Raw genomic sequence first — 14,060 nt, 5'->3', positions numbered from 1 at the left:
GAATGGATCCACCTGTGCAACCAGCTTTAGGTGACCTTGCTTGAGCAGGGGGCTTGATCTACATGACCCCAGAGGTTCCTTCCACCCTAAATTGTTATATGATAACTATGATGCGGAAAAAAAAAAAAAAAAAAAAAAAAAAAAAAAAAAAAAGATTTTTATGACAATATAAGAACAGTTACAATTTGAAGATGACTCCATCCTACAATTATAGTAAGCACTATGATTGAGAAGTTTGGAATTCAAAATAAGCTAGATGAACTGAAGAAAGAGTGTAAAACAATACCAATTTGATTTTACAATGAAACATGCTAAACCTAAATGGGGAAGGAGAAATGACATGCACAAATACAAAATAGAAATACAATAGAAAAAGATTTGGATGTCACTCAGAACCTACATAATCTAGAGAAAAATGTAGGAGTATTGAAAGAAAATGGAATCTTCTAGACATCGTATTTAACCATCTAAAAAACCAAAAGACAATATCAGAAAATACATTTGTTTTGTTTATGGGACTGTTTTATCTAGGATTTCTTCAAATATTTTTCACTTCCTTTGATGACCAGGAAGACTATTGTGTGCAGTTTGTGACACAGTTTAGAAAGACTAGAATGTTGCTAACATGGAAAATATGACACATAAGAGGTCATTGAAAGGTTCATACTTGTTTAGAAAAAGTATGACTTGACAGGAAGGGGGTAAAGCCTGATAATGGTGTCATGGTCCCAAGTAACTAATAATTGCAGCCAGTCCTAGACTTTGATCTGCTGCCTGTGTTCCTTCTCAATCAACTATTTACAATTATTTTCAAACCACATTTATCACTGTTGTGCCAGAATTGTGCCATATTTCTCATATCAAAGAATTGCCCATTATTTAATTTTAGGTTATCTCCTATTAAGAAAAAAAAATAAAATCTTCAGGCAAAGAAGCAAAGAAAAAATATTTCTTTTCAGTTATGTTCATGGTTGCTAAAACTTACAGACTGAATATTTTTCTCTGGGAATGAATCTCTGTTGCCTGAGCTGATTTTATTTATTTAACACTACTACTTCAGTCAGGAAGTTGGAAGTTCATAAATTTTCTATAGCTTTTGGTCTTCCTGCAAAAATGTGAAACAATGGAGTCAATGTAATTTTGAATTATCATTTCAAAAAGAACCTGATGAGTTTATCTGTTAAGTGTGACTCAGAATGCCAAAGCAGCTGAGGTGTTTAGGCAGGGGTAGTAGGCTGCCCTAAGAGAAAGGAATTTTAAGAGTGCTGCTGTGGACCTCCACCTACACTACCACATTTCAAAATATGAGACATGATTTATCTGAAAAAATCTAATGTGCATCAAAGTTAAAATTTCAAAGATGAAATTAAGGGCACTTACAATGTAGAATATTATAGACTTAAATGGTTTATTTGAGACTTTATTGAATAATATTATCCAGGCGAAGGGAATCTAAAAATGCACTGTTAGCTAACATGGTACATTTGCATTAAGAGTATTCAGTCAAGTCTAGAGGAATTTCATCTAGAATTTAAGCATGTCAGGGTTGCCTCATGAAAACTGGATCATAAGCTTTCAAATCTGAACTCTAAGTGAGATATAAGAAGAGCTGGAGCATACAGAGAATATTTCTCTGTGAAGGCTAGAGTCATTATTTATGATATTTTTTATTTGTAGTCCTGATTCCAACACTCATATCTATAGTTCTGAACCCTTCACTTTATGCCCTGATAAATCAATTTTTTCCTTAGTTTTGAACTCCTCCTACTTTTTTCCTAAGGCTGTATGGTACTCCTGGATAAACAGGGGAGGGTAGAAGCAGTAAACTGAGAGTACAACTTCTGCAGAAATGGTTAGAGATGCACGAGCAGCTGACAGGACCAGCACCTTCTTTGTCCTTTAGAGGGCTAAGAAACTAGGAAATTCTTGTGAAGAAGGCAATTGTGGTTGAGTAACCTTGCTAGATCCCAGATGCCCAAATCTTAGAAACACCTTCCCCCTACCCCTCCTTTCTTTTCTGGCTGAACTTCACTATCAGTTTTATCTAACTCTTCCTCCTGAGAGGTGCAGGGGGGCAGGGCATGAAGGCTGTGATCAGTTTATCATACATTATCTTTGCTGCTCCTTCCTCCTTGGTGGAAGGCCCCCTCAGACTCTACTCCTCCTCCAGCATTGAGATCCTCCCTCAGGAGCAAATTCAAATATTTGAATGCTTCCCATAATCTAGAGTTCTTAATGAATGGCTCCAGTGTAGGTCTCCCACAGTGTCACAAGTCCTGCCAGCAAAGCTGTTTCAGCAGGGGCTCCTGTCTCCATCAGGCCACAGATTCGCCAGGAGCCTGCTCCAATGTGGACTTCCCACAAGATCACAGCCTCCTTTGAGCATCCATCTACTCCAGAGTGGAGTCCTGCACAGACTGCAGGTGGATCTCTGATACACTGTGAACCTTCATGGGCTGCAGTATGACAGCTGCCTCACTACAGTGAGGCACGGGTTGCAGGAGCTTCCAAACCTTGAGCACCTCCTCCCTCTTCCTATTCAGGGACTTTAGTGTCTCAGAATTCTTGCTCTCACATTCTCACTCTTACCTATGGCTGCTGCTTTTCTGCAGCAGCTTTTTGTTTCCTTCTTAACTATGTTATCCCAGAGGCTCTACCACCATCCCTGAGGTGTTCAGCTTTTGCCAGCAGCAGGCCCATCCTGATGCCAGATGGCATTGGTTCTGTTGGACATGTGGGAACTTTATGGCAGCTTCTCACCCTCACCCCTGTATTTTGTCTTAGCCCTTGAGTTATTTTTCTACCTTGTTCTCTCCCCCTGTACTGTTGAAAGGAATAATGAGAGAGCAGCTGAGTGGGGGACTGGCAACCAGACAAGGTCAATCCACCACACATAGTAACAAAAAATAAAAGAAATTCGTGTCATCCCAATAGTGAGTCTCTATTTGTTTCCCTTATATGTATACATTATTGTTCATTATATTATTAAATTCCAAAATAATTTGCTATTACTAGAAGCAGAATGTATAATGTTCAGTTAATGAGCCTTCATTTGATAATTTCAGGGAGGTTTTTTTCAGTGGATAGCTCCAGGTTTATTTGCCAAAAATTATTTAATCTCTCCAGAAGACATAATTACCAGAAACTCTTTCTGTCAGATAAGAGTTATGCAATTGTGAAAGCTATATTATTTGTCTTTCTTTTTTTTTCATGCATAGGAAAATATCTGTAAGAATTCAGTAGTTTGTGAGCTCTTCAATTACAGCTTTTTGACACTGCTTCTTGTTGTACCAAGTGATCATAACTATGCAGAGAAAAATGAAGTTGTCCTGCAGTATCAGAAACTGAATAGATGAAATAATCAAATATGACTTTTATTCTTGTAAAGTCTTTATTCATACTTTGACTATAGTATCTTCCTATAGTTTCAGATGTCCAGTACTTTTATTGTTTTGGTGTTTTTAATTGATTGTCAGAATATACCTTAAAGCTCAAGTCTTTTTCTATTTAATTTGGACTTTTCTATGAAATTTAAAACTGGAAAACCGTTCTGTGAGTCAGACAACAGCTAGAGAAAGGGTTATGTATCCCATATTGGTTCTCAGGCAATGCTAACTAGGATCTTTTGGAGGCTCTTTCTTTCTCCTGTCTTCCTTGATTTGTGTTTTGTTTGGGTCTTTTTTTCTGTTTACTATCTGAAAAAAAGGTGAAAAAAACAAAATTAAATCTGTGTGTTTCAGGTGTTACTCTGGAATCAGATTCTTGCCTTGACCCGGGAATTCCTGTGAATGGCCATCGCCATGGCAACAACTTTAATATCCGCTCCACAGTAACCTTCAGCTGTGATCCAGGATATACACTGAGTGATGAAGAACCTCTCATATGTGAAAGAAACCATCAGTGGAATCATGCATTACCCAGCTGTGATGGTAAGTGTCAAGCTTTTCAGATGGCAGGTTTAAAGTCCACAAAAGTCAATCGACTATTTTGCAGAACTAATTAAGCTTGCCATTGCTACTACCTCCCTTCAATTGCAGCAAGATCCACACTTTTAAGAAATTATTTTATTGTTATTAAAAGCCATGCTTTACATCTCTGTATCAGTTTTCAGTGAAGTACTAAAAAAACCCAGGCATATATTCACAAATAGAAAATTTAGATTCTTGGAGGGTGCCATTGTTCATCTGTGAATCAAAATGGTGCCATACAACTAATACTTTCAACACAAAGCAAATAAAATTAATTTACATTTTAAACTCTAAATACTGCATACCTAAATTATATTTTAAAATTTAGGATGCTCAATACTAAAGCAGATAGACCATGACCAGCCAATGTAATTAATTTTCTTAACATATTTTTGGTTTGAAACTTTGGTTAGTTTAATGATTGTTTTGGTGGATATGAAGTGTGAAACTGCCTGGAGTTTTCATGAAACATTTTTTAAAATGCTGAATTGCTTCATGGTTTAACTACAGCCAGCAACCAAGCCTCACACACCCATTTCCTCACTCCCACCAGCAAGATCAGGGAGAGAATCAGAAGGCTAAAAGTGATAATACTCCTGGATTGAGATTAAAAACAGTTTAGTAAGAAAAGCAAAATCTGTGCAGAGAAGCAAAGCAAACAAAGGAATCTATTCGCTGCTTCCCAAGGACAACAGGTGTTCAGCCGTCTCCAGAAGAGCAGATGACAAATATCATCAGTCTGAACGTTTCCGTTTTCCCTTTTTCTCCTCACTTTATATACTGAGCCTGATGCCATATCCTGTGGGGTATTTTTTGCATTAGCTGCACTCACCTGTCCCTACTGTGTCTCCTCCTAATCTCCCACTCGCCCCCAACTTCCTCACCAGTCTGACATATGAAAAGCAGAAAAAGTCTTGGCTTTGTGTAAACCCTGCTCAGCAATAACAAAAATATCTCTGTATTATCAACACTGTGCTCAGCAAAAATCCAAAACACAGCCCCATAGTGAGAAGAAAAATAACTACACCAGCAGAACTGTATTCCCAAATATTTCTGTGTTCTTTTTTGTAATTGGATTTTTTTGACTAAGTTCTGCTTCTGTGAAGCACTGAATCAACCTAATTTTTTCAAGGAGTTCTTGTATAGTTGCTACAAAATCCTTCTTATAGAAACCACACAACAACAGCAAAGAAAGGCTCTTGCTTTAACGAGTTACTTACTTTAATTTATTTCTAACTTGCTTTTAATGTCCAAGGTTTTCATTGATACAGTGGATTGTCAGAGGACAAACTTAGATTCAGCGAAGTATTTCAGTTTCTCACTCTATTTTAAATGGTTTGGTTAAATCTGAGCACAAGTCTTCTCCTTCTAGCCCTCACTACAGCCTTATGGCCCCATGCTCAAACATGTAAACCACCAAAAGATAATTGTAGAAGTTAGCTAGTCTAGCATTCAAACTCACTCACCTCATAATCACCACAACCCATTCCTCCTTTACAAGCACAGACACAAAGGATTTTTTAAATTTTTCATTGTTTTTATGGGTTTCTTTCATTGCTCTCTTTGCTGTGATGGATTGACAAATGCAAAGAAATCTTAAGTTTAAATAGTATTCTCTTCTTTTTCTACTTACTTTTAAAAAGGTGTGGATGTATTTTTGACTTAAAATATCAATATTTAACTCTTTTGTATGCATATGAATGTTGAACTTCAGGAAGATCTAGTTAATTTTCACTCATTGAAAGAGATTTTTTTCCCAGGTCCTTCACCCACTTTCATGTGGGTGTATGAGAAAATGTCAAGCCTTTCTGGACTATGTTCTCTAGGCAAGCAATACATAAGGGTTCAACATACATTGACTCTCTTCTTTTCTCACAGATTAAACTCCATTGTATGAAGTAGTCTCACAACATGGCATAGAACTCGCACTCTATTAGGTTATCATTCTGTTAGTGTATTTGCCTTTTGAGGCTCAACAAGTTGTGACCCAGATTTTTGGATTGTGACAGATTTAACTGAGGTGGAAATGAGCATTTTGCACTCATCTCTAGAGTACTGACGGTCTCAAAATTTTAACTTCAGAAATTAATTTAGCAGAATAAATGCCTGAGGGAAAAGCATGTTGCTTTGCTTCATGCCAACAAAGAAATAAGCCTGTGTACAAATGCAAGGTGGTTAACGTTCCCTCTAAGTAATGTGTCAATCTCAAAATGTGCTAATGCCAAGGTGGAAGATGAAAATAATTTTTGAGTGAGGGCTCAGTTAAAGCATATCAATTCCATATTTTAAATTTTGTTTTAAATATGTAAATTATTTTAAAAATATGTAATATCTGCTTTAAGTAATGTTGCACAGTCAAATATTTTTCTTCCTTCTGTGGTGTTTACAGACTAAGATAAGCATTTTTGAATGAATGCCATATTGTTCATTTATGGCACTCTAAACCTGATGTCTGTAATGCTGGTTTTTATTATTAAGTATTGTAACCTATTTACTATTTAAGTATTGTAATATATTTACTGTGGGTTTAGTCATATGTATTTTAATTCATACTTGCATGCAGAAATAACTATATTCAGGTAAAACCAGGCTGGAAGCATTTCCATGCCTTTTACTTACTCTACAAATATATATAAGTCACATGAATTAAAAAAAATATTAAAAACTTTTACAAAAACCTTAGTCTAATAAGAAATGAAACAAAAAAAGAATTTAAGCTATAAACCAAGTGCATATATATATACATATACACATCTACATAAAGGAACTGAAAGTTTATTGAACATTTTTCTCATGTATATTTTTCATCTAGTTAATGGCAAAGTTTATCACTCTATGTGAGGAAGAAGACTAAAAGCATCTTAATGTTTTGTTGCTTTATTGTTTAAATATTTAGTATATTAAAATTTTAAAAAAACAAGAGCATAAAAACTGGACTGCAAGAGATGAGTGAAAAGAACAGTCATGCTGTATTTATAAGATCTGTGAGCAATTCAGCATGCAAATCATAAACATTAAATAATTTGCTATGCAACTTTGAACAGTCTAGTTTAGCAAATTCTAGTATGCACAAAATGTTTTCTATCATACTTCTCATGTCTTCCAAAATATTCAATTCCAAATAAATTACTTATGATAGGACAATCTAAATTTTTGAAAAAGAGGAAATTACATTTTCTTTTTCCCCTGAGCGTTGCAGTAATCATCAAACTTTTACTTACTTGAAAAAAAGTGCTTTTTACTGAAATACTTTTGTTTGTTAAAAATGCAGTTGAATGTATGCCTTTCAAACTATTTAGCAAAAGAAAAGTAGCAGCAAGATATTTTTTGTGTTACTTCACAAAAAAATCCCCTTATTTCTTACATATTATTACAATAGGAATTAATACTTGCACTAAATTTTTTTTCATATTCTGTTAACTAACAAGAGGTTGTAAATGAAAAATTAACTCCTTTTCAAGGGCTAATTTAGAAGAAAACAAATTGTTGTCAGAATGAATGTTGCAGCTTTGGATTAATTAACTTTTTATATTAATACTTTATTTTTAATTTTAGGTGTAGTTAAAAAATGAACTCTCTTTCTTTCTCTCTCAAATCCTCTTACAAGAAAGGCTTTTTGTATGTTTTTTTTTTCTCTCTTCTTAAGCTTTATGTGGTGGATATATTCACGGGAAGAGTGGAACTGTTCTTTCTCCAGGTTTTCCTGATTTTTATCCAAACTCTCTAAACTGCACTTGGACTATTGAAGTGTCCCATGGCAAGGGTAAGTATCTGATATGTTTTGCACATATATAATGTCTGTATGGAAAAAAAAAAAAAAAATCCTGTATGCTTTGTCCTTGTATTTGGAAACTTCCCTGAAGCTTAGAATTAAAGCCAGAATTGTGTTGGAGGAAATGCAAAAATAAAACACAAATACAAACATTTCAGTCAAGTATTAATGTACGACTCCTAGGTAATAATGAAATCAAGGAAGATATTATAAGTAAAAGAGAAATACAGGAACATTTGAATTTTCGGAGTGCTGTATAAAAATAGCACTGAATGCCATCAATTCTCTTAAAGGAACTATTGAATTAAAGCGAGCTAAACAAGTATCCATATTGCACATATTATTCCGTTGAACTCACGTGCTTGCTGCAAGCTTTATTTTCAGAATTTAAGATTTTGATTCTAACTTTTTCTCAAAATGTTTCCACATAACATAAAAATTGCTTTCTGTGACACCTATATATGAAGGAATAGAAAAACTTGCTATTAAATGCTTTTCTTTCCTCCTTTTTAATTCTTTTAAAGGTGTACAGCTGGTTTTTCATACTTTTCACCTTGAGAGCTCTCATGACTACTTGCTCATCACTGAAGATGGGAGCTTCACAGAACCAGTAGCCAGATTAACTGGCTCGGTCTTACCCCCGACAATTAAAGCCGGCCTCTTTGGAAATTTTACTGCACAGCTTCGATTTATATCTGATTTTTCAATTTCTTATGAAGGTTTCAACATAACATTTTCAGGTAATGAATTCCATTCTGCTAAATATCCTGAAACTGTTCCAGATGATATTTCATTTGCAGATAACAGAAATATTATGAAACACCATGAAGTAAAAAAAAAACCAAAACCAAACCAAAACAAAACAAAAACAAACAAACAATCAAAATTGTTTAGTCTCTATCAGAAAAAAACTGGTTAAGGTTTAAAAAGGTGGGCAAGAGAATCAAGAAGAAGGTTATTGATTTTTCTGTGTTAAGTTTTTCCTCTTCTCACAGAAACATTAAACTTGCTGAAAAAGAAGTTTGGAAGAAGAAAATTAAGGGGAAAAATACAAAAATAGAAGATACTGGTTCAGAAGATATTAACTGGCTTGTTCTGAAGTATAGAAACTTCAAAAAAACAGTGGTATGCTGGCTCAGATTCACAAAGGACTCTAAATTGAAGACTGATTTTGAAATGTAAAATGTGTATATAAAGATGAAATAAACCACTTCTTAGCTATTGATGTATTTCTACAAGTTACCTCTTTAAAATAAGTGAAACATTTGTTACTGCTTCTTATTTACAGTCTTCTAAAACTAGATGACATCTAATACACATTTCTCAATAACTTTCTTTGCCTATCTCCATTACTAGGAAGTAGAATTACAGACGTAGCAGGGCATCTTACCTCCCAACAAGAGCTCACCTATTTGTTAGCTGGTCAGATAAACAGGATGAGCTGTCTTGTAGTGAGTTATTTTGGCACCATAGCCAAAATGGCCAGTGCTCTGACATCTCCCAGCTGCCTATAAACATCTTACTTTTGAAGTGAGGGCTGGAAGGTAAGCTGGATTGCTTACTGACAGACACCTCACTGACAAACTAGAGAAGCCACACCAAACTTTCACAAACAGAAATCCTCGGTACATACATGATCCTGGAAATTTCTCCCATGAGTAGGGGTTTCTATTTTACAGTTACTCCCCAGGCGTTAGGTGAAGAAATCTATGTATATTATTGTCATTTTGGTGGTAAATTACAATACTGTTGCTAGCTTTAATTATAGGTACCCTGAAATACTGCAGTTTTATTCTAGGCTGTAATCTACTAGTAGTTTTTTAGTTTCATACTGCGTAGAAATTCTGATTAGGATCTTTGGTGTGTTATCTCTGTCTCTTTAATAAATAATTATTTTTATAAATAGACCTGATTTTCCATCATTAAAACTTGTGGACCAGAGTAAGTCCTTAAATTTAAATGCTGCTGAGTTCTGAGGCTAAGGCAGGGTTTTTCTGAAGCTTCCACTTGTCCCATGACACATATGAATGAATCAAGTGCTATCTGAAATGCACATGCACATGTATATTTTATGGAAGGAGTACGTAAGAAACTCACATCCAACTCTCCTGCATCGTTTTTCAAGAACTGAAAGCCAATAAGTTTTGTTGAGAATTGGCAATGTTTACAGATGATCATGATATTTAGGAGTAATATATCTCATTTAGCTTGCTTATTTAAAAAAGGAAAAAAAATACCTCATTATTACAGCAATAGAATTGGATTTACTCCTATTAATTGCTAAAGTACATTCATTCTGGAGACTTTGGACTCACCAAAGCAGAGGTCAGCAGTTTTACAAATTTGAAATGTAAATACAAATATTAATTTTTTCACTGATAATTTTTTTTATCACTAAATCAAAAGAGTAGAGAACTAGCCAGGTTGTAGAAAAACACACAAAATAGTGTGCAAGGCAAAAGGGGAAAACTGTGCAGTAACAAAAGATACAGATCACCGAACTTTTGGAACATGATTGAAGGTTTGTGTCCTATCTACTACTGCTATAACACATAGAGATAGCATATGCCATCATTTATATTAAATACACATTTTGAGAAATATTATGAGGTACATTAACTTTATGAAACAAATAGGTGATTCTTTTTTTTGTACTTTCACACAAGCAGAATATATTTCTTTTTAGTAAGAAGTGTTTTGTGAGAACACCTGTTTTTAATGCGTCAAACATAGAAATTTGTCATGAAAATTGCCATGTGCCTAAAGGTATACTACAGGGTATCTCCATGTCCTAGCCTCTGCAGTACTGAGCAGAGATAGTAGATCATATGTTTTTTAACCTTACAACCTTTGCCAGCAGAAACTGATGTAGTTATAGACTGCCTCTAATATTCAGAACTTTCCTACAAGACAGTTACTAAAGAGAATAATTTATTTATTCATTTTATTTGATATATCATCTGTTTAAAGACTCACTCAGAAACTTTGGTTTAGTTTCTTCCCTGACTAAATGGAGTCTCTTATTCTAAATAAGAAGATTTCACCCTACTTTCCAATGATCTCTAAGGTTAATGTTCTAGAAAACATTTTTTCTTATCTGTTGCCAGAAGGGATCTCATTGGTCTTTTGGATCATATTCTGAAGAATATAAAATAAAACCTTTTCCATTAGATGTTAAGTAGTTCTCTTTCAACATCTTTTCTCAAAGTAGTTGGTAGTGGATATGTAAGGAAAAAAATTATATGGAAAAACAGACTAAACAAAAAGCGATACTTCCACAGCATATTCTTTGGAGATGGGGAAATGGGAGGCTCATATATTTTCTGAGTTGGATTTGCTTCCTATGTAATAGCCCTGATTTTTTTCCCCATTAGTCTATTCTGACTCCTTCTGCTGAATTATTCTTGATGTGTAGTTATAAAAGCACACTTTTTGAAAATGTGTTCATATGTCTTTCATTCACCTAACCTTTTGTTTGTTTTTTAATTAGATTTTCTTCATCACATAATGACTTCTTTCAACTGTATGGCTCACTTCTAAAGCTGTTTGGAAGTTCAGATGAAAAGAAACTAGAATTATATAAAAAAGAAGTAATTAAATGAAATTATAGTAAACTACTTAGAGTACAAGCTGATTACAGCTCTTGAAATTAAAAAAAGAGATGTAGTATGTGTAGGACACATTAAATACATAATTACTGTATATATTGGCATAATAGACTTATAGAAACAGTACTGGGTTTTAGTAGAGAACACAGCATGCTTTCCAGCTGTTCCATGCTCACACAATGCAAGCAATTTGATAAGGTTGCTTTTTTCTATGTGAACAACTTGTCCAAATAATAACATATTATGTTTTATTGTCTACAGAATATGATCTGGAGCCATGTGATGATCCTGGTGTTCCTGCCTTCAGCAGGCGAATTGGTTTTCATTTTGGTGTTGGAGATTCCTTGATCTTTTCCTGTTTCCCCGGATATCGCCTGGAAGGTGCTAACAAACTCACTTGCCTGGGAGGTGGTCGGCGTGTATGGAGTGCACCTCTGCCAAGGTGTGTGGGTAGGTGGTCACATGCTTTCATTTCATTCATCAAATCGTTGATAGCACATGGCATGTGTCAGAATACTGGGCAGGGAACAGGGTGCTTGGGTTGAAACAGTTGATCCCCAAGCTGTAAAAACTGTAAAGTCAGGGCCAGATGTAAGTAATGCATGTATCTTTTATATAGAGAACAAAAAATACAGGGGAATAATTAGAATTATGCCAGCAAATAAGATCAGAATGGCATGTGAGATAAAAGTAATTATTAAACTTTATGTTTGGCACAGTTAAGTTACGAAGTTCATACTTTGTTTTTTGGGGTAGAGAAATTATGTTTAGCGCTTTTAGGTGAAAATAGCGTACTGTAGAGCCCTGCTGCTGGTATTTTTTCATATTGTGTTATTGTTCACGTAATTCTAAGCTTTTGGGATTTTTACAGTTTATAAACTGCATCACAGTGGTTTTAAACTTTATTTTTTAAAATTGGTGTGTGGTTGTTAAACATCAGTAACTATGAACTCAAATTGAGTGAACAGTTCCTTTCTTGGAAAAGTTCTGGGACTATATATTATGAAATTTGTGCAGTTGCTGTAGTTCTGAGATGTTTCTGAGATTTTTATCTCCAATATGTCAAGTGAATCTCACCAGCTGCTATTGACATAATGCTTCTGAAAAGTCAAATACTTCCATACACCTCTAAATGGATTTTCTTAAGAGGGCTCTTGTTTTTAAATAAGATTTTATTTAATGAGAGGAGAAACTCAACTTCAGCTTCTTTCTTTTATTTATTATAAAGAGATGGATCTTTATATCTGAAAAAGTCACCTACATTGTAAGTACACGTAAAATACATAGGAAAAACAAAGTTATCTCAAATCTTGTTTTAAAATGGAGGTATTTATCCCATGATAAAATGATGTTACAGATGACAGAGAAAGCAAAATAATATGGAGTTTGCTATTTACTTGGAAATTCTAAATTTAAGTCTTAGTCTATTTTAAGCCCTGGGATATTTGCTTGGTTTGTTTTTTTGTTTTTTGTGGGTTTTTTTGTTTTGTTTTGTTAGTTTGGGGTTTTTTTGTTTTGGTTTGGTTTGGTTTTTGTTTGGTTTTTTTTTGTTTGTTTGTTTGTTTGTTTTTTGTTCTTTGTTTGTTTTGTTTTGGGTTTCTCTCTTTCTAAGGGGTTTCTCTGTGTTCCACTCCAACACATTTAGTTTATTTTAGATATCATAACATTTTAGTCATCTGCAGAAATATTATCTTGTGCTGAAGAAAAGAGACATTCTATATGATGCATTTAAATGTAAATCTAAATGCAGATTTTGTAATTTTGTTAACTTTTGTAACAAAAGTTTTTGTAACTTTTGTTAGCTTTTAAAAAGCCTTTCTTACAGTACCTATAGTTACATGAGATTCATACCTGATATTTTGAAAGTGCTCACTTGGCTATCCTCATAAAGTAAATGACACATTGAAAAGTTGCAAAGATTATCAAAGTATCAATAATTAGCTTAATGAAGTATCAACCATTGAATGTGAATTTATAGGACTAATGTCACCACTTACTGTGCCAGATACAGATATGTATGTTCTGCCTGTACATTCTCCCAAGCATAATTTAGTGATACACATCTAATCTTATGTATATGCGATGTGTCTGCCATTCATATTGAAATGGAATTTATTTGCAGATAGCCCAACTTTTTTTTTTGTTCTTATCTTTAGTTTTTAGCAAATTTGTCAGCTGGCCCTGAGACAATTAATGTCACTAGATCCATGTATGAGATCACACTTTCTAACTGATTAGTAAAACCTTTTATGAAATATGCAAAGACAAGTGGCACTTCTCTAAAATTAGATGATCTAAATAACTCTTTTAACTCAACGTATGTTTTCATTTGATCTCTTGTAGTGTAGCAAATTAAATATATATACAATGCAACTAAAACAAATACAAGGAAAGAAACTTTGCTAGGCAGCTGTGTGAAACTGAGGGGGAAAGACATACTCAGTGCCCTTCATAGCTGCTTTTATAAGTGATTTTTTTCTTACCACTAAGAGGGTATACAGAAGTCCCTTTTCTTGTTGCCATGGCACCTAAGACATTAGGGGTGAAGATATCTTCTTACTCTGAAAAGGAGTTCACAAAAAGACTTCTTTCTCAGAAGAGTGAAAAGCAGAGGCTTGTCCTGAAATCTGATGTATTTGGAATTAAATCTAGTCTTAATTCAGTGGCACAAATTCATAAGTACATTACTGGGGTCAGTTGATTATTACTTTC

General features: G+C 34.3%; 1 protein-coding gene across 4 annotated transcripts in view; it reads left to right on the top strand.

Moving 5' to 3' along the window:
- CSMD1 (CUB and Sushi multiple domains 1) overlaps positions 1-14,060 on the top strand; it is a 1,052,894-nt gene that overhangs the window by 816,598 nt on the left and 222,236 nt on the right. For all 4 annotated transcript variants that reach the window (XM_064412131.1, XM_064412130.1, XM_064412133.1 and 1 more), the window contains 4 exons: positions 3,741-3,929; positions 7,615-7,731; positions 8,265-8,480; positions 11,610-11,798. In XM_064412131.1, coding sequence (XP_064268201.1) covers positions 3,741-3,929; positions 7,615-7,731; positions 8,265-8,480; positions 11,610-11,798 — 711 coding nt within the window. The remainder of the gene's footprint in view (positions 1-3,740; positions 3,930-7,614; positions 7,732-8,264; positions 8,481-11,609; positions 11,799-14,060) is intronic.

The sequence above is a fragment of the Passer domesticus genome, chromosome 3 (assembly GCF_036417665.1).
Source record: "Passer domesticus isolate bPasDom1 chromosome 3, bPasDom1.hap1, whole genome shotgun sequence".
In the NCBI taxonomy this organism is placed as follows: domain Eukaryota; kingdom Metazoa; phylum Chordata; class Aves; order Passeriformes; family Passeridae; genus Passer; species Passer domesticus.
The sequence above is the reverse complement of the archived record's forward strand: the minus strand, read 5'-3'. Positions and strand labels throughout refer to the sequence as shown.